This window comes from Lathamus discolor, chromosome 6 (assembly GCF_037157495.1).
Source record: "Lathamus discolor isolate bLatDis1 chromosome 6, bLatDis1.hap1, whole genome shotgun sequence".
Lineage (NCBI taxonomy): Eukaryota > Metazoa > Chordata > Aves > Psittaciformes > Psittacidae > Lathamus > Lathamus discolor.
In genome coordinates, this window is record NC_088889.1 from 40,652,789 (window position 1) to 40,671,229 (window position 18,441).

The 18,441-nt window shown below is 38.1% G+C and overlaps 1 protein-coding gene across 3 annotated transcripts in view; it reads left to right on the top strand.

The window, feature by feature from the left end:
* BAZ1A (bromodomain adjacent to zinc finger domain 1A) overlaps positions 1 to 18,441 on the top strand; it is a 61,661-nt gene that overhangs the window by 14,785 nt on the left and 28,435 nt on the right. For all 3 annotated transcript variants that reach the window (XM_065686305.1, XM_065686307.1, XM_065686306.1), the window contains 7 exons: positions 5,700 to 5,843; positions 12,119 to 12,220; positions 13,466 to 13,553; positions 14,155 to 14,289; positions 14,931 to 15,033; positions 17,111 to 17,277; positions 18,004 to 18,099. In XM_065686305.1, coding sequence (XP_065542377.1) covers positions 5,700 to 5,843; positions 12,119 to 12,220; positions 13,466 to 13,553; positions 14,155 to 14,289; positions 14,931 to 15,033; positions 17,111 to 17,277; positions 18,004 to 18,099 — 835 coding nt within the window. The remainder of the gene's footprint in view (positions 1 to 5,699; positions 5,844 to 12,118; positions 12,221 to 13,465; positions 13,554 to 14,154; positions 14,290 to 14,930; positions 15,034 to 17,110; positions 17,278 to 18,003; positions 18,100 to 18,441) is intronic.

Consider the following 18,441-nt stretch of genomic DNA (forward strand, 5'->3'; position numbering starts at 1 on the left):
CTATTTTGGGGCACTGCCACTCTGTTAGCTCTCTCTTCTGTGCACACACTCTGCTTTTTTAACTATAAATTTAAAGGTACAGGTTTTGGTTTGTGTTAAGATTCTTGTTGTGTGATTTTTAAATCGTGCTTCTTACTAGTTTCTTTGAAACATATGACAGCCAGACAAATGAAGATGCTAGAACTCGAAAACAGCAGCTCTTGCTGTACTTCAGGGAGCCACTATGTGCATAAAACTTGTCTCCTTGTTGCATGCTTTTGTTATGTGTGTGCATTAAACTGTACCAGTTAGCTTAGTAAAAGATGTCACTTCTTCAGATCTTGTCTCACTTTTATCTCTAATTACTTTCAAGTGTACGAGAACTGTTAGGACGAAGATATGAATTGCTGCACTTATCTGACATTGACTTCTTAAAAACTTACTAAAAGTTGACGAAACAGAATGAGGCTGTAGCTTATTTGATTCTTCTTGGTACTAGCTGCTACAGCTTCTTGTATTACTCTTGGGGTTTTCTGTATTCAACTAACTACATACTGTTAGAAAAGGTGTGCTTTTAAAATTTTGGTATTTGAAAAAGTGTTTTTATTTGGGTGTCTTTTTAAAAATTAGTTTTCTTTTTCATCTGACCTGCTGATCTTGGTATTTATGTTAAAAGTTGGCCCCAATGAATTCCAGTATGTCCCCACCTTCTGCACAAGAAACAGCCTTCTGCATCCAAGGGATGTTTTTTTGTCTGCTTACTACAATGCCTAGAGGCATGTTTGTAACTCATCTGAGCCTTCAAGGGATTTTGTTCTTTTACTTGAAATGAGGGCATAGCTGAGTGCCAGACTGTTGTATCACAGTAGTTAGCACGAGCCAGATCAAAAGCTGTTGTGCAGAACTCTCAATTGGTGGGCAGTGGTCTCCCTTCTCACAGCTTGTAACTTCAGCCTTGGTTGGATGTAAAGGGGCCTGCTCAGCATTTGGGAGGAACTTCTGAGTAAGTGCAAGTGCAAATAATGTCAGGGTCAAGGTTTCCACTCGACATCCTGTGATGGCTGGTTTTGGACTGTTAGAATGGAGTGCGTCTTTTCTTTCTCTTCAGATTGTGGTGTTTTGCTGCTTCAGCAGAGGTAGATGGAGGTATCTGGTTGTCCTGTAACTTGTAATAGCTTGTGTACATGCTTTTGAGTTGCTGAGCTGAATGAAAGAAAAATTCGGCAAGTAAGTTACTATTACCCTTTGTTCTGGGTTTTCCTGAATCACTCTCATCTTGGGCTGCTGGTGAGTTTGAAGCATGTACCATGTCTTGCCCAACTACCTTGTTAGGTGTGTGGTCTCCCTGGAACAGGCTTTCTGGTATTCCAGTATTCACTTGCCTAGATGTCACTTTCAGTTAGTAAGGATAAACTGCTGAAATCACCGAGCTACTCAAGAAGTTTGGAAGTATTGGGGTTTCTAAATGAATGAGGTCTTGCTACTTCTTCCTTCCTTCCTGTTTTTGTCTGTGGCCAGTATTTGCCTCTTGCTCCTAGTTCTCATCAGATCATTCAGTGAGCCACTTGATGTAGCTGATATGACAGCTGATATGGCTTGGGGCTTTGGGGTTGTTTTTTTTTTTGGGGGGGGGGTTGGTGTTGGTGGTTTGGTTTTGTTGGGTTTTTTTGTTTGTTGGTTTTTTGGTGGGCTTTTTTTTTTTTTGGTGGGGTGTTTGTCAGGTGATTGAATTCAGTTTAATGGCAATCAAAAAATGATAAAGAGTGCCCAAGCTACAAAAAGGAAGCACTGCACCAAGCATGTGGCTGGAAGGAGGAATGGCAAGGGAAGGTTTTGGTGGTGTTGATCTCTGAAGTCATATCTGCATCTTGTGGAGCAGCAGCCAGAGGCTGCAGGAACAGTTTGCTTTTGTACGCCTTCACCCTGCTGCTTCCTTACCATTCTTCTGGCAGTGACAATGTTCAGTCAGACTTAAAGTTTTCTGCTAGTTGTGTCAAGCTGCTTTTCAAAGCAGAGCCCAGAATTGTTCTTCTAGAGAGATACTGATGGAGTTAGGTTTTGAGAGAAGCTATGTCCTGTGCCACAGTTTTCAGCCAGTGTTTCTTGCCGTTAGTTGGCTGGAATCAGTTACGTTCTTTTTACTTGCGCAGTTGATCAGCCATACCCAAAATTCATGGAAGTCAGTGGAAAATCTCGTGGGTTCTTGTTGTTGTTGTGTGGCTGTGTTTTGGTTTTTTTTTTTTTTTTTTTTTTTTGTGGTTGTTTTTTTTTGTTTGTTTTTTTTTTTTTTTTCATTTGAGAAAGATGTGCCCTGGTATTTTAAAAAAAAGGTTACATTCATGTTGGTGGTACCTCCTCTGGCTTTGTGTTTAAAACTTTTTGGGGCTCCTGTGTTGTTGTTGTTCTTCACCATATTTCCCCTCTCCCCTTAACATAGGCCAAGCCCTTATTGGGACCTTTCCCATAACATGAAAAGACCTCAAAGAGCTTGGTTTCTGAGCATAGCAGGAAATAAAGCTGTAAGCATAAAGGCCGTTCTTGGGACAGGACAGAGGACGTACTCTGTTGTTGCTAGAAGGCTTGTAGTGCAGAAAGGGTATGCAAAACTGCTTGAGTATAGAGTAATTCTTTTGCAGGCTTACTCCTCTAGCTTTTGGCTGTCAGTGTGAGCTAGTTGCTGGGACTATTGTGTAAAAGTTCATGATAGCTGTATTTTCAATTTACCTGATCATTTTCTGAATACCTGTGGCATTCATGTAATGTGGCTCTTAAGTTTCTCCATGATGTTTATTATTGTTTGAAGAAAGTGCTTCCTGACTAACAGGGGTATTAGAGTTTGTATTTACTTTAATGCTGCTGTTTAAATTCAGGTGCCCCCAGTTCTTTTTTTATGGGAAATGGTGAGTGAGCATGGTTTGACTTTGACATGAGTTCTGTAGAGATCTTAAGGCATCCTTTTTAGAAAGTATTTTAAATAGCATGCTTCATTTGAGTGTCTTGCTTCAGCTTTCATCTCTACTGTTTTTTGTGCCCAATAGAAGAAGAGTTGTAATAAGTGAACTTGGGGAATGATTAGGTTATAGGGAAAAGCAGACTTTTATTCTCAGAGGCGTGTCTGTCTCTTTTAGCCCAGGGAATTGGCTGCTACTAGCCATGGCTTGACTGTAGCAAGGCTAAAAAACCTTCATTTGTAGATTATTTTTTTAATGCCAGAAGGAAGGGCTGAATCACTTTCTTCAGTCTCCTATTAGTAACTGTTAAATTTCATTGAATTATGTTTTTATCGAGACAGGTATGTGTGTTTCACTTGATTCCTTCCCCAAAGATTTATGGTAATGATTTGAATGAAGGCATAGATGATGGAGAATCACTTGCTTTCTGTGATAGCTGGTTCCATTAGTCATTCTTCCTGTTCAGTAATAAAAAGGCGGGGGAGGATGGGGGGAAGTAGCTCTATTGGTGATTTTGCTACTTACTGAATCGAGTGTATAGAATATTTAACTTCAGTTTTCACAGAAGGAGGTGGGATACCTTGTAAATTAAAGGGCTGTCCAGTGGATAAGCAGGGAAATTAAGAATTGGAAAAACACTTGGTGGCTAAATATTCAAATATTTTTTGTCCAGGAGGATTGATTCGCGTGTGTGTGTTTCAGCCTCTTTGTCCTTTCATGCCATTGGGTAGCATAGGTTCCGATTTAGTCTTCATGTGGCTGTTTTACTGTGATTGCGAATTGGGTGTGTATGCGCTCCCTCTAGTGGTCTTCTAGTAGTGAATGAAATTGGAGAAGTGTCAGTAGCCTTAGGCATTGGTGCTTTTGATTACTTTCCATTAGAAATTAATTTTAAAGTGTTTTTAAAGTTGAATTGAACTTTCTAGGAAACGTACCGTAAAATATGAAACAAAACCAATTCTACTAAGAAGTGTTTTTTTTAGCAGGTGATCTTCATTGGATTTAAAAAAGCCAGCCTAATGATGCACATTCTGCCATGCAGTGAGCTCCATATTATTTAATATGAAAGGGAAGCTGTGATGTTCTGAATATTGGAAACCAAGATACTTTAATGATAGACCTTTCTATTAGGACTCAGGCAAAGTCTGGTGCTGGGCCAGACCTTAATAAGCCCTGTTGGACTTAGACTGATTTTGTGAACATCCATAAGGCTCTGTCTTCATTACACACTTGGGTGCTCTTGGTTCTGTTCATGAAGCCTATTTATTTTTGCACAGTTAATTAGTTTGGGCTCCATTCACCAGGAAAATGTGTATTCCAGCCTCAGACCAGCTTTGGAAACTGGCTGCATTGGACTGGCAGTGTGCCTGTGGTCATTGAGGCCAGTGGGTTTGGGCTGCCTCTGTGTGCAGGCAGCTCTGGTGTCCCCATGGTCATATTGTTGCCTTTAGGAATATATAAGGATATTAATAGTTGTTTTGGGATTTTTATTTATTTATTCTTTTAATAGCATATCCCATTGGAGCATTTTGGAGCTCTGTTCCTGTTGGAGAGAGGCTTGGGGAGGACACCTCTGTACACTTAACTGTGTTACTGGTCCTAGCTAAGTTCACAAGTGAATATGACACAGGATATTTTAATGTTTTCAACTTTTCTCCCTATGCTCCCCTTCCTTTCCTCCTTCCCCCCTCTCTCACCACCTCAATGTCTGCAGGTTTTGGATGGTACTGTCTGCTTACAGAAAGAGGTGTCTAAGAAATATTTTGACCTTGTTTCCTTTTTGCCAGTGTTTGGATAGAAGAACACTTAGATTTTGCCTGCCATAGATTTGTTGGTATTTTTTTCTGTTTGTTTCTGATTTGGGCATGATGCCACACTAATTCAAAGCCCTGTGCTTCATGTATTTTCCATTTTCTTCATTTCTATTGGCAGTGTTTGGTGCCCAGAGAAGAGAATCACTGTGGTTTTTCTCCCCCCATTCTTTGTGTGTGACAGCATCCATTGACTGTAATAGTTAGTTTTCATGAAGCAGACAAGGCTTTAGGAGATTAAACTAAAAAATGTGTACCCTGGAATTCCAGAATGGGGTGAAAGTTAGTGTTCAGGAACCAGCTATAATACAGTTATCCAGCACGAAGTGTCGATTAATTATACTTTTTAATATGTAGTTAATTCTGCCTTTTCTAACTAGCATTCAGGATGGCGAAGGGATAGACTTGTTTTGTCAATTGTGTGCATGCCAGATGGAGCCTTAATATGTGTCAGCAGATAAATGGGCCATTATTAAGATTAGATGCATAATGATCATTTCAGCCTTGTTTATTTAGGTCATCAACAGCAGTAGAAGATGATCTCTTACAAGTAAAATTATTTAGGGATCTGAAAATCTTTTGCTTTCTTAGAGTGCTATCAAAATAAATGTAAAGATTTGGGGTCTTAGTTTTAAAGAAACACATGAAGTTAAGTTTTTAGTTTGCTTAAGTGAGAACTGGAAAAAAAAATACAACCATAAATTATTCTACCAGTGACTTGATTTCTTGTCTTGGCTAGTTAGGCTGATAGCTGTGAAAGCAGACTAAATTGTTCATTTATGAGATGGAACTCATCAAATTAATATTTTACTTGATATTTTGGTGCAAGGCTCTTAAGGATTTATTTAGTAGACAATACAATGTTCAGTTGTAGATGTAATTTTATGAGTATATTTATAACTTTAGACTCCTTTCACTAGTGAAAGACTTTGATAGTAATGTCTGTGTTTTATTTCAGGTTGCAGTGTAAGATTTTGGAAGTCATAGCTCCAGCCCATCACAATGGAATGGCAAATGGCCACGCCAGCAGCACTGACGGAGACACAATTGTCATCAGTGACAGTGACGACTCAGAAACGCACAATAGCTCTGCACAAAATGGGTAAATGATACTTTGACAGTTCAAAGCATGTGGGCTGGGTGGAAATGAGACTAAAGCAGACATGGCAGGGTCTGACTGAAGCAGGTTACTTGATCTGTATGGATCATGAGTGTTCGGCTGAAGGTGACAAGCTGAACATTCACAGGTGCCAGTTGTGCTGTGCGTAATCCACCAGAGAACCACGTGTTACGAGAAATGGAGTACCTACACAATAATCATAGTTTAATTTATTTGGGATGACAATGACATCTCTGTTGAGAGATGGTGGAAGGGCCATGTGTGCCTAGTCTTTTCTGTGCTGCAGAACCTGTCCTGTTTTAGCCTGGAAAATGCAGTCATACTCTGCATTTCTACAGTCTGGTATGATTTAGCATGATGTATTACTTGACTTCCATCATAGGGCTGAGCTGAGATTGCCTTACAGTAAGAGGATGTGCTCTCACTGGAACTCTCTGCAAAGTCTTTCCAGAGACTTAATGTGTTTGTGTACAAAATACAAAAATGTACAAAGCTTTCTTCATTGTGCATGTGTCCATATAAACATATACCGTTGTGTTTAATGAATTGATTATGATTTTAGGTGCAATGAAACAGCAGTGTATGTTTTATCTTAAGGAATTGCCTGTAGGCTGAAGTAGCTTAATAACATTGAATAAGCTTTTTGGCTTTAATTGTGATGTTTAATTTGGAGTATCCCTTTACCGACCAATAACTGAGTTTATACTTGCAGCTTATCCTAGTAGTATAACAAGAGGAAAGGTTTCTGTGCTTCACAAGCACAACATTGATGAAAGAGGAGGTTAAGTGGGCCCCAATTTTGTATCAAGAAACATACAGGCTTTACATGAACTGTTGCTGACTTTTCTATGTCATGTGGATGCAGAAGTTATTCTTGTTGGCTGCAAGAGGACTTCCATGTCCTGACATGCCTTGAATAAGCAGGGTGGAGCTTCTGGCTTGGCTAAGAAAGTAGCATGGGATAAATAACCTGAAAAATCCTCTGCTGTCTCTTGAAGGCAGTGTCCAACTTGTTCATGAAGACGTCCTACGTCTTTGAGAAAATAAATGCATTTTCTGTGTTCCACAAGGCATGTGGCATTTGAAAGGAGGTTATTCTTGGAATTACGCAAGCGTGCACAGAGCTGGCTGTGGGATTGATCCCTTTATGTTGCTGTCAGTTCCATGCATACAGAGCTGGTAGTAAGACTGAGTCTTACACTCTGTGTGTGATTCTCCCTAGCTGATTACTTATTTTGACAGTGCAGAGACGGGAGGGAAGATCATTTCTTAGGGAAAACTGGTGAGAATAGACAAAATTCTGAAGCACTGTTTTATGGCATACGTAACTGACATTTATACTACAAACTTAAATTGCAGTCCTCTTACAAACGTCTCACTTAAGTGAGTTTTTAACAAATCAAGAGTGTAATAACAGATAAATTAGTTTCTGGATATATTCTGGGTATATACGAACTTTGGAAGTATTTATTGTACCTGTAAAACCTATCTGAAGGTAGAGCATTGTTGTCAGGTTTTATATATTGGCATTTATGGTTCTTTATACCCTTATTTGTAACAGTAAGAAATCCCACTGAACTCAGTTACATGGTTTTGCAGCCCTAATTCTTCAGGGTCTATATTTTGCTGCTTATGGAGAGACTGGAGAGCATGGATGTTATTTGCCTTGGGACCAATATTAAGTTGATATGTGCAGAACCACAGTTTTGCCTCCATCTGCACACAAATCCCCAGGTTTTGAGACCCAGCCTTCATGCAAAGCTGCAGTGCTGTTAAACAATGGTACAGCAGATGCTCAGTGTGTTTGTGAGGGGGGGAGGGGACCACAGCACAGATTGATGGGCCATCTGCAAATATTTTTTCCTAAAGAATCTGTAAAGCTTGAGAATCTTAACTGAAAATAGATGTTAGAGATCCCAACCTTTCTCTGACCCTACTCCTGTCTGTGTGGGGCAGAAATAGCCATGTGTTCAGTACTAGTGTTCCTGCTGACCTGTTTTTATTGTGTTCTGCAGTAAAAGCAAGATACAGGGATTATATTCCAGCAGGACTCATATATACGTATTATAGTTCCAGCAGGGCTCAGACCAGATAGTCATGTTCTGGACATGAGTAACTCAGAAGAACAAGGACTCGAACATTTCTTGGTAAAGCTGTCCTGGTTTCAGGGAGGAAGGGAGGGAGTGAGCGCGTGGCTGTGTGGTTCTGAGTTACCAGCTGGGCTTAAACCACAACAGTCCTTTGTGGCACCCAATGTGAGGCACAAATGGCTGAGATAACAGCAGTGTCTTCACCAGCTAATAATTAAAGAAACGCAAGCTTTCTTAGGTGTCGTGGAGTTCTGGAGAACTCCACACCCCAACACATCCCAAATTACAATCTGATTGTAAGACCCCTCTATCACATAGAATCATAGAATAGTTAGGGTTGGAAAGGACCTCAAGATCATCTAGTTCCAACCCTGCTGCCATGGGCAGGGACACCTCACACTAAATCATCCCACACAAGGCTTCGTCCAACCTGGCCTTGAGCACTGCCAGGGATGGAGCATTCACAAGTTCCCTGGGCAACCCATTCCAGTGCCTCACCACGCTAACAGGAAAGAACTTCATCCTTATATCCAATCTAAACTTCCCCTGTTTAAGTTTTAACCCATTACGCCTTGTCCTGTCACTACAGTCCCTGATGAAGAGTCTCTCCCAGCATCCGTATAGGCCCCCTTCAGATACTGGAAGGCTGCTATGAGGTCTCCACGCAGCCTTCTCTTCTCCAGGCTGAACAGCCCCAACTTTCTCAGCCTGTCTTCATACAGGAGGTGCTCCAGTCCCCTGATCATCCTTGTGGCCCTCCTCTGGACTTGTTCCAGCAGTTCCATGTCCTTTTTATGTTGAGGGCACCAGAACTGCACACAATACTCCAGGTGAGGTCTCACAAGAGCAGAGTAGAGGGGCAGGATCACCTCCTTCGACCTGCTGATCACGCTCCTTTTGATGCAGCTCAGGATACGGTTGGCTTTCTAGGCTGCAAGCGCACGCATGACCCAGAAGAGGAATGATTTCAAATGGGGCCCTGAGCAACAAGCCTTTGAGCAAATTAAATCAGAGGTAGTTCATGCAGTAGCCCTTGGACCAGTCCAGACCTGGCCAGATATGAAGAACGTACTCTGTGCCGCAGCTGGAAGAATAGTCCTACCTAGCTCTGTCAGAAAGCTCCAGGGGAGACTTGAGGTCAACCCCTCGGCTTTTGGAGTCAGGGATACAGAGGATCTGAGGCCAGCTATACCCCAACTGAGAAAGTATTTTTTTTCTTCTTAGTGCAGTGCTGTGTTTTTGACTTTAGTCTGAGAACAACACTGATAGCACTGATGTTTTTGGTTGTTGCTAAGCAGTGCTTACCCTGATCAAGGGCTTTTCAGTCTCTCACGCTCTACCAGTGAGGAGGGGCACAAGAAGCTGGGAGGGTGCAGAGAGAGGACACCCAAACTAACCAAAGGGGTATTCCATACCACAGCACATCATGCCCAGTATATAAACTGGGGGGAGTTAACTCAGAAGGCCCAGATCACTGTTCGGAGTCAGGCTTCGTGGTGAGCAATTGTATTGTTCATCACTTGTGTTTATTGTTTTTATTTTCTTTTTAGTTTTATGTTCTCTTCCCTTATTATTTCCCTTATTGTTATTATCATTAGTGGTAGTAGTAGTAGTTTTGTATTGCACCTTACTGGACTGTTCTTATCCCAACCTGTGAGATTAACGTTCTTTCAGTTCTCCTCCCCATGCTGCTGGGAGCTGGAGGGGAAGAAAGGGGAGGAGTGAGCAAGCAGCTGCATGGTTCTGAGTTACTGGTTGGGCTTAAACCGCAACACTCTTAAGTGGTTTATGTAATGCTTTATGAAGTAAAATATAGCAAAATAGAATGTCATGAGTTTCATGCCAAAGTGACTAGATAAGATATATAATTTTTAAAGCTTTCTACAGGTACTGAATGACCTTTTTCTTTCTCTCTGCACTAAGCAAAATTTTGACTTTAAGTTTGGATTTATGGAGGAGGATTTTGGGAATATGTTAATTTCTTAGGATAATCATTGGAAACTCAGAAACTAAGCAGAAAAAAATGAGTGTGTTTGGAAATTAGGTTGGGGCTGTTATATGTGATACACTAAAGGTGAGAGAAAGATTTACTCAAACTAGAAAATAATGGTTAATGATATAAGAGTTAACCATTTGATTATTCTTTGGGCCCTGCTTTTGACTACAGATAGTATTGGAGCTTAAAATCTATTAAAAATGTATAAATCAACTGATACACTTCTGGTATAACATTGGTGCTCTGATGCCTTTTATTTTGTATGTGAACATTATCTATTTAGGCCTTTCTTTAACTTACTAGACCAAAGGGCTGGAGATGCATGGTGAGGGAACAAGTTAGTATTTGATGCTATCCAGAAATTTCTAAAGAATCTACCTTCGTTACTTTAGCTTTCCTATCTTGAAAGTGAAGGTGATCATGGAAGACCAAGTCAGAGTATGAGCAAAATATGAAGCCTCTTTTAACAAACGTAAAATTATAGGCAGAGATGTTAAAACCTTACCAATAGGTGTACTTACTTTGTTCATACAGCTTCTCTCTCTTGATAGTATGACTAACTGGTTGGGGGGCTTTTATTATTTTTCTTAAATTGGAGTTGGTCAGACTCAGGTGACTCAGCCTGAGACTTTAACTTGGATAGCATTATGCAAAGCAAATAGTGTATATCACAATGCTGATCTATAGGTCCAGTAGATGTGTTGTGGCTTCCAACTCTGAATCTTCTGTCCTTTCATTTGTTTTTAACTATGTGTTGATCATTTAATCATTGTAAACTATTTTTATCCAGAAATTTGCAAATTATTCTCATGTAAAATGACACTGTTAATAAGTACTGTTTCTTTTACACTTCATTTATATGAATTAATATGTTTGCTGTTAGGCATCTGAATGTTGCATTTGTTTGGACTTCTATTTCACAGAGTTAGTGGGGAAAAACTAAGAATTGAAGCAAATTGCATGTTCAACAACCTTGCAAAGTACAGTTTGCTGCATTTTGTGTGTTCTTCATGGGGTCAAGAATAACAAGTGATATATTGATGTATTTTGTTTTGTCATAGAGTGCACCTTCAGGCATTTTGTAAATGCCACAAGGACTGTTGATGATGAAATGCATAGCTGTAAATCTCCTAGTTCATCCACATAACTTTTTCATTGTCCCTTACTGATGAAACAAGATGACAGCTGATTTCTTCCTGATAAAGCAATATGACTTCTGATTAAAAAATTACCATTCAATAATAAGTTAGTGCTGTTATTTAATAGCAAAACGTAACATTATATAAAGAAAATGTCAGTAGTTCAGCTCTGTTCATGAAGCTTGTCCATAAATATATCACACTAAAGTATATTGCCTATGGCAAAAACCTTCTCTTTGGTTTTTTAAAGGAGTGAATTTTGTTTTGGTAGCACATGAGACTTGGGCGGTTATTCTCCTAAGAAGAGGTGTAGGAAAACAGTTACTCTTGTGTTAAAACTGAAGAAATACTTTCCGTGGGGGAGAAAAAATCTAGTTCTCTGTGGCTGATAACTGTAAAAGGGAAGTATGCTTTGGGGAAAAAAATATTTAACTTGGTAAACATTTATTTTAAAGCATAGATTTATTGCTTTGTCATTCCTGTGATTTTCAGAATGTTGTTGGTGAGGGTGTCTTTTCTAAATTGGTATTTCAGAAAAATGTGCTGTCTGGTTTTCATTCATTTTGATATGTGATCCATAGGTCTGTGGCTGCTATTCTTACTCACTGTATTTAACTCTGCCTCTCATCATCTCTTTCTCAGTTTTCCTGCCTTTCTGTTGCCATCATGAGTACTGAGAGTATTAAGAAGATGATTTTCTAACAGATAGGGGTGTATTCATTGCTCATCTCTCTCTTTGTTCTCCCCTCCCTTCTTATCTCCCATCTTCCCGCTAAGAAAAACAACATCCCCTATCACCTTTGCTGTTCCTTGCAGGAACTGTCTTTGATGCAGATCTAAATGTAGTGGCAGGAAAGTTGGCAGAAGTGAATAGGTCCTCCTTGGTACCAGTGGAAGTTAAAGCCTGTATTAAATATGGCTGGGTATTTTGAGGAGTTCCATTGTCTCTGCAAATAAAAATACTAAATGTGTACAATGTAAGACTGGTGTTTTGTCAATGTAGTTAACTTACCTATTTATTTATTTATTTAGGGAGAAGAAAGCCATAACTGATCCTTCTTTGTTTAAATACAAAGTCCAACCTATTAAAAAAGAGTTATATGAAACTGTTATCGTTAAAGCATCTCAACTAAGGTAAAAATCAGTATATGAAAGTTAAAATTGTACTTTATAACTGTGAGTTGTCTTAAGTCACTGTAAGTTGTTTTTGATATGAAATGGCATTTTTAAATAGTATGTTAGAACTATTAATGAGAGGCACTGCAACAAAATACTGTGTTTCACAGGCTTTCTGTAGCATGGGTTCTAAGCTTTACTAATACTAACACAGATACCCATTCTTTACAAGTCTCTGCTTTTGTTGGCAAATGGAAGAGAGCTGGTGTTGCTGCTGATACCTGTGCCTGCTGCTGCGTCTGATGGGAATAGATGGAAAAAAGTTTGAGAACCCTTTTCTCTAATATTGAACTAATGGCATTGGGAGCTTGCTCTGTCTGGTGGCATTACTGGTTTAGAAATGTTAGAGCAGATACTGACAATCAGACTGCTTTGCTGCTTTAAAGTAGAAGCTGCAAAGAGGTTTTGCTGCTTAAGTAAGTTGTGTCTTGAACTTAGTTAAAACTGTTTTTAAGAGTAGCTTGTGCATCGAAACTTTATAAATAGGATACTTTGAAAAAAACCAAACCCCTTAAGTGATTTCATGTCTTTTAGTTCCAGCATGAATAGAGATTATTTTTTTTCATTAACTACTCCTGTGCAGTTAATTTTCCCCTGCTCATGAAGTAGTGCAGGTTCCCTGGGATGCCAGGAAGCATTTAGAGCACATACTGTCCTGGAGTGAGGAGTGCCACAGCCTGATAAAGTAGTGTGTGAATTCACCTCTCTCACTTGGTGGCTTGAAATGTCTGTGCCTTACTTCTCCCTTTGAGAGATGTGAATGCTTCTTTCCTGCTGTTCTTGTTTGCTTGTTTGTTTTCCTTGTCTTCTGAAGCAGTTGGACTTCAGTTTTATTTGGGGATTTTAAAAGCTATTGTGATACAAAAAAGTGTTTGGAAGATCTAGCAGAGATGAATAGGCTGTGGAGTTGGTCTGTATCTTTGTATAAAAGAGGACATACCAGATCTTCCAAACAAAAATTACAGATGCGTAAACCAATTGTTTAAGTATTACTTGGGTTTTGTTTTATTCGTAAGGAAATTTTTAGTTGAATTGGGGTTGCAAAGAATGGCTGTTACAATGGTAAGAGTGTAACTTATAAGTAGGAAAATGAGAAAAAAAGGTCAGTCCTGATATTACATGTGTTCTTGCACATATTGTCAGCTGTACTTAAACAATAATTAAAGATGTAGTTGATAATGCTACCTTTCTTTCCTAACACAGCCGGAGGAAACATCTCTTTTCTCGTGATAGACTTAAACTTTTTCTGAAACAACACTGTGAACCACATGATGGAGTCATTAAAACTAAGGTAAATAAGAAGGAATAATTTGTGGGATAGAGCTTTTTGTAAGTATAATATAATGAGTTAATATTTTACTTCTCCAGAATAAAAGGATGAATACTGAACTCTGTAAACCTGTAAAACCAGATTTTTGTTAACTTTTGCTTGTAAACAGGATGGTAGTTTTTCTGTACATGAAGCAGAGTTCTCTATCCTCTAATTTATTCTTTAGCTACCAGTTTAGAAAAGTTCCCAAAATAAAAATGGAAGCTTTTATCTAGAAAAATGTTGTTTATGAAAACATATTTTTGCTTAGTCTATCACATGAGTTGTTTTCATTCTTCAAGGTATGCGGCTGGTATTTCTAAGTCAAATAAAAATTAACTATTTCTGTTTTGGTACAGTAAGCTGATACTATCCTGTTGTAATGGTTTTAGCTGGAAAGTATTTTACCACAGATAGAATTCAGTCTCCAGTTCTTCAGTGAGACGAAAGTACTGAAGAGTTCTGGTGGCTGGAATGGGCTTCTACAGTCATCTTTTGTGAATTAATGATTCGTCAATTAGCATAAGTCTATGAAAAGGTAAAAATTTTGCAATGAATATCTGTTTTCATCTTTCTTATTAAGGCAACATCAATTGCAAAATACAATCTAGCAGAGCAAAATTTCTCCTACTTGTTTCCTGATGACCCACCCACATTTATCTTCAGTCCTGCAAGCAAACGGCGAGGGAGACCTCCAAAGAGGGCAGCCAGTAGTCTTGTGAGTAATAACACTTTCAATTCTATTTGAAGACATATCAGCAAAGTCTGTAAGTTCCTCTGTTTTTTCTGAACTTTCATAACAGAATATAAGGTTGTCAAGCTTTTTTTTTTTTTTTGCTTTTTTTTTCCGGGATGAATTGGGATATATTACATAGTTGCTATTAAAGTAGATTGCTTTATAGTTAAGCTGGTAGAAGGGACCATAATTGATAGGTTATCTTAATTTTATCTATCTTATTTCTGTGATCCCACCAAGAAACTAGTTTTTCAGTGTGTTGTGAAGATGTGTAGCGTATTTGTCCCTTCTGGAATTTGCTAAAAAACTTTAATTTATACTCTTAGATACAGCTATGTCACTTGCCCTCAGCTGCAGTTATGTGACTTGCTTATCTTTAAATGCAGCAAAGCTTAGTGCACCAAGCTATTTGAACAGAAAGCTGCAAGAACAAGGTTGTGTGTCACTGCTCCCCTGAACTATTAATCAAAATCTCTGAGGAGTTTGTGGGAAACTCTTAGACCCTGCTTTTATTCTTCAGAGAACTGTTAGAAAAAAATTGCAATATCTGTTGTTGGTCCTTTCACTGTAGATATTATGCTCTTTTTTGTTTTTTTCCACTCCCCCTCCAAATTTTCTATTAGGAGGACAAGATTGTGGCTAAACGAAATCCCCAAGGAAACAAAACTAAAGTAACAAGGGAAAAGACAAGGTTCCAGAAGCAAAAAGAAGATACACAGGCCATGGGTAAGTTGAGGTTTAGTCTTATGACTAGGAGAACCAGTTTTTACAGGTCTGCAAGGAGGCCATAATTAGAATATTTTTGAGGTTGTACTTTTCAAAGGGAAAATATAATAAGAGTGCACTGCTACAGCACTATTGCAAAGTGCTCCTTTTGGTGGTTAGAATGGTTATTTCCTGAATTAGTGTGTGTTGTTTGGTTGTTGTATTTATTTTACTGAACTGCGGAAATGTAGGAAGCTTGCGGTGCAGCTGTGTTGCTTTCTATCTCAGATAAAGAGCAAAATAAATTTTTGCCTAAGTTTGGATTGTGAAATAATTTATATCAAAACATGAACATTTAATACAATCTGTTGTATGAGGAAAATACGTAAATGAAAAACCTGCCTCAGAATTTAAAAAAACTGCAGTTCTTTCTAAACCTGTAATAATCCTTAAGGGAATCATTGAGTCTTTCTGAAGATGTCTCTGTGTAGATATTTAAGGTATGTCTAAATGTTCTCCAAGATTACTTAGAACGTGTATTCATTTTTTTTCCAATTAAAAGAGCACAAATCACTAAAGATGCTTTTATTTTGGATGGACTGAATTATTTTAGCTGGGTTTTGACCTGTTTCAGATCTATTTAAACTTGATTTCAAATGAAATAAGGTGTCCCACATGTCTTTCGTATGGGTTTAAGTAGGTAAAGTGGTGCATCTTGAGGAGATAAAGCTCAGACAAGGAAATATCCTTCTGGATTTTAAGGACTGATGTCCTTCCTAAAGAAAGGTTTTCATCTGTGGAAATACTTCAGTGAACTTCTGTTTTTTACCTCTCATTTCCATTATCATAGAATGCTTTAGGATGGCAGGAACACCTGAAAATTGTATGGTCCAGCTCTGCTTAAATAAATGCAGAATTGTTTGGGGCTGCTCAGGGCTGTTTTCCTCATAGGAGATTGGGACACAAGGCTTAAGGGGCTCCACTAAACTTGTGTGTCCACTGTTTTGTACAACTAGCATCTATTTGTTTATGTGCTGGAAAAAGCAGCATAGAACAAGGTAATAGCTGATCAACATCAAAGCTGCTTCCTTTCTTGTGTGGTGTTAACTACAGCTTCTAGAAGGCAGGTTAAGATGTTCTGGCTTAATTTTATCTTTGTGTTGTCCTGTTGTACCTGAAAACCCAGTTTACTGAGCGAAAGACATTGCTGGCATGTGTAGTAGCTATCTGTAAAATAAATCTAGCCCATTTTCAGAATTTTACGGGAAAATGTAATCAAAATCCTTTTGGAGTGCTATCCACTTGGTAATAGGAAGTAAGGTTCTTTTTTAATTTTCTTCACTTCTGATTCTAGCTTTCTTGTATATTAATTTAAAATGTTAAGCTCCCTGACCCGCTTTTATTTGTTAGCCTGTCCAGTGGGTTGACATTGTCTGTCCACAGAAAGTGGAAATTTGTATCCTGCTGTTCTTCTGCAGACATCTACAAAGAAATTGGGGTTTCTTCAGGCAGTAACATTTTACTACTAATTAGAGTTCCAGTTAAACTGTGTAAAAAGTGAAACATACACAAACCCCACTGAAATACTAAGTAGGCTTCAAACATGCTGACTTTTCAGCAATAATTAAATATTTAAATATCACTTATTTAAAGGATTTTACTATCGCAGATATTTCATGGGTTTATGTGATACCTAGTTTTGACACGCTTCTATTAAGTAGTCATTACTAAACATGAAATACATTGCTGTCATTATATGTGGTTGGAATCAGTTCTTATCTTTATATGTCACTTGATAGAAACCAATGAACAAGTAATAAACTTCTGTGTACTCATAAAACAGAAATTTGACTTTACTACAGTGATGACAACATTGTAAAACGTATAACAGGCTCAAAATTCTGATTCTGTAAAGAACTTTCAAGTGATTGAATTTCTGGTTGGCATAGAAACAATTCAGTCTTCATAACAATATCTTCTTCATATGGTAATTATAAAAGTGTCAGATTATTTAGCACACAAAAATAAAATTAACATTTTGTAAAAGAAAAAATAACTGTGGTCTGTTTGGTTTGGTTTGGTTTTCTCCCCTTTATAGCTTTTGAAAAAGCTAAATTAAAACAAGAGAAGGCAAATGCTATAGAAGCCAAGAAAAAGGAGAAAGAAGATAAGGAAAAAAAGAGAGAAGAATTAAAGAAGATTGTAGAAGAAGAAAGGATGAAGAAGAAAGAAGAAAAAGAGAGACTCAAAATAGAAAAGGAAAAAGTAATGCATTTGCAGTATATATATTTCATAAGAAACAGTACAATGGCTTTATTAGTTTACTTGTTTCTTAGGTGCTGTCTGCTTCAAGTTATTTTCCTTTAATTGTTTTCAGTCAGAGAAATGCACTTTAGAAGAATAGGCAGTTATAAGATCACATGGATTTATATTTCTGGATAAAATTCTCTATATTAAAATTTTAGTTCACAAAAAGTTCTCTTTGAACTTCTGAAGTAGTGTGGTGGGGTTTTTTTTGTCAATAATGCATGATAGTATTTGATTTGATGGTTGTCTTATATTTAAATGTTAAAGACTGTACTGGATCAGTTTCACAGTGTGTTTAAAAAGTTGTGGGTTTTGTTGTGTTTTCTCCTTGGATGGAAACTGCTGAATAACTTTTTATCACCTTGAATATAAAGAAATTATTTATTCCACTGTACTTTGCCACATCCGCTACCTATTTTGGTGATCTTTTTTGTGAGAGCTTGCCTAAATACTTGTTTTAGATCTTTTTATTTTTTTCCCTCATCTGCTTCCATTAATAAAAATCAAAACAAAAAAACCCCACCAGCAAAACCCAAAACTAACCAAACAACAAAACCCCACCAACATTAATTTCATTTAAATTCGATAATTATTTTTTGATTGAGATAGTAAGTGATGCAGTTCTAGAAACTGTTAATAGGGCATTCTGACCATATTTTATATACAATTGTGACACCATTTCAGGAAAGAGAGAAGCTACGTGAAGAAAAAAGAAAATATGTGGAATATCTGAAACAATGGAGTAAGCCCCGGGAGGATATGGAGTGTGATGATCTTAAGGTATGACTGAATTGGGAATAGGTCAAGTTTGAACTTTACAGGAGTCCCCAAGGTAGATTCCCAAATGCAGAGGTGGATCTAGATCTGATCCAAATGCAGGAGGTTGTGCATCACCTGCAGTCATGTAATACTTCCCAGTGGTGATGCTAATAGGATCATCTGCGTTTTCACCCTCCAGAAAAACTTGACAGGCTGTTCCCAGTCTTACCATGGAACATTCTTAAAGCCGCTGATCTTAGTGTGGAGGGTTTTGAGCATGCCTGACTTACCTGTTAAATATACAAGATGTGTTCACCTCGAATAGACTTGTGTTACTTAAAAGATTGGAGTAATGAAATGAAG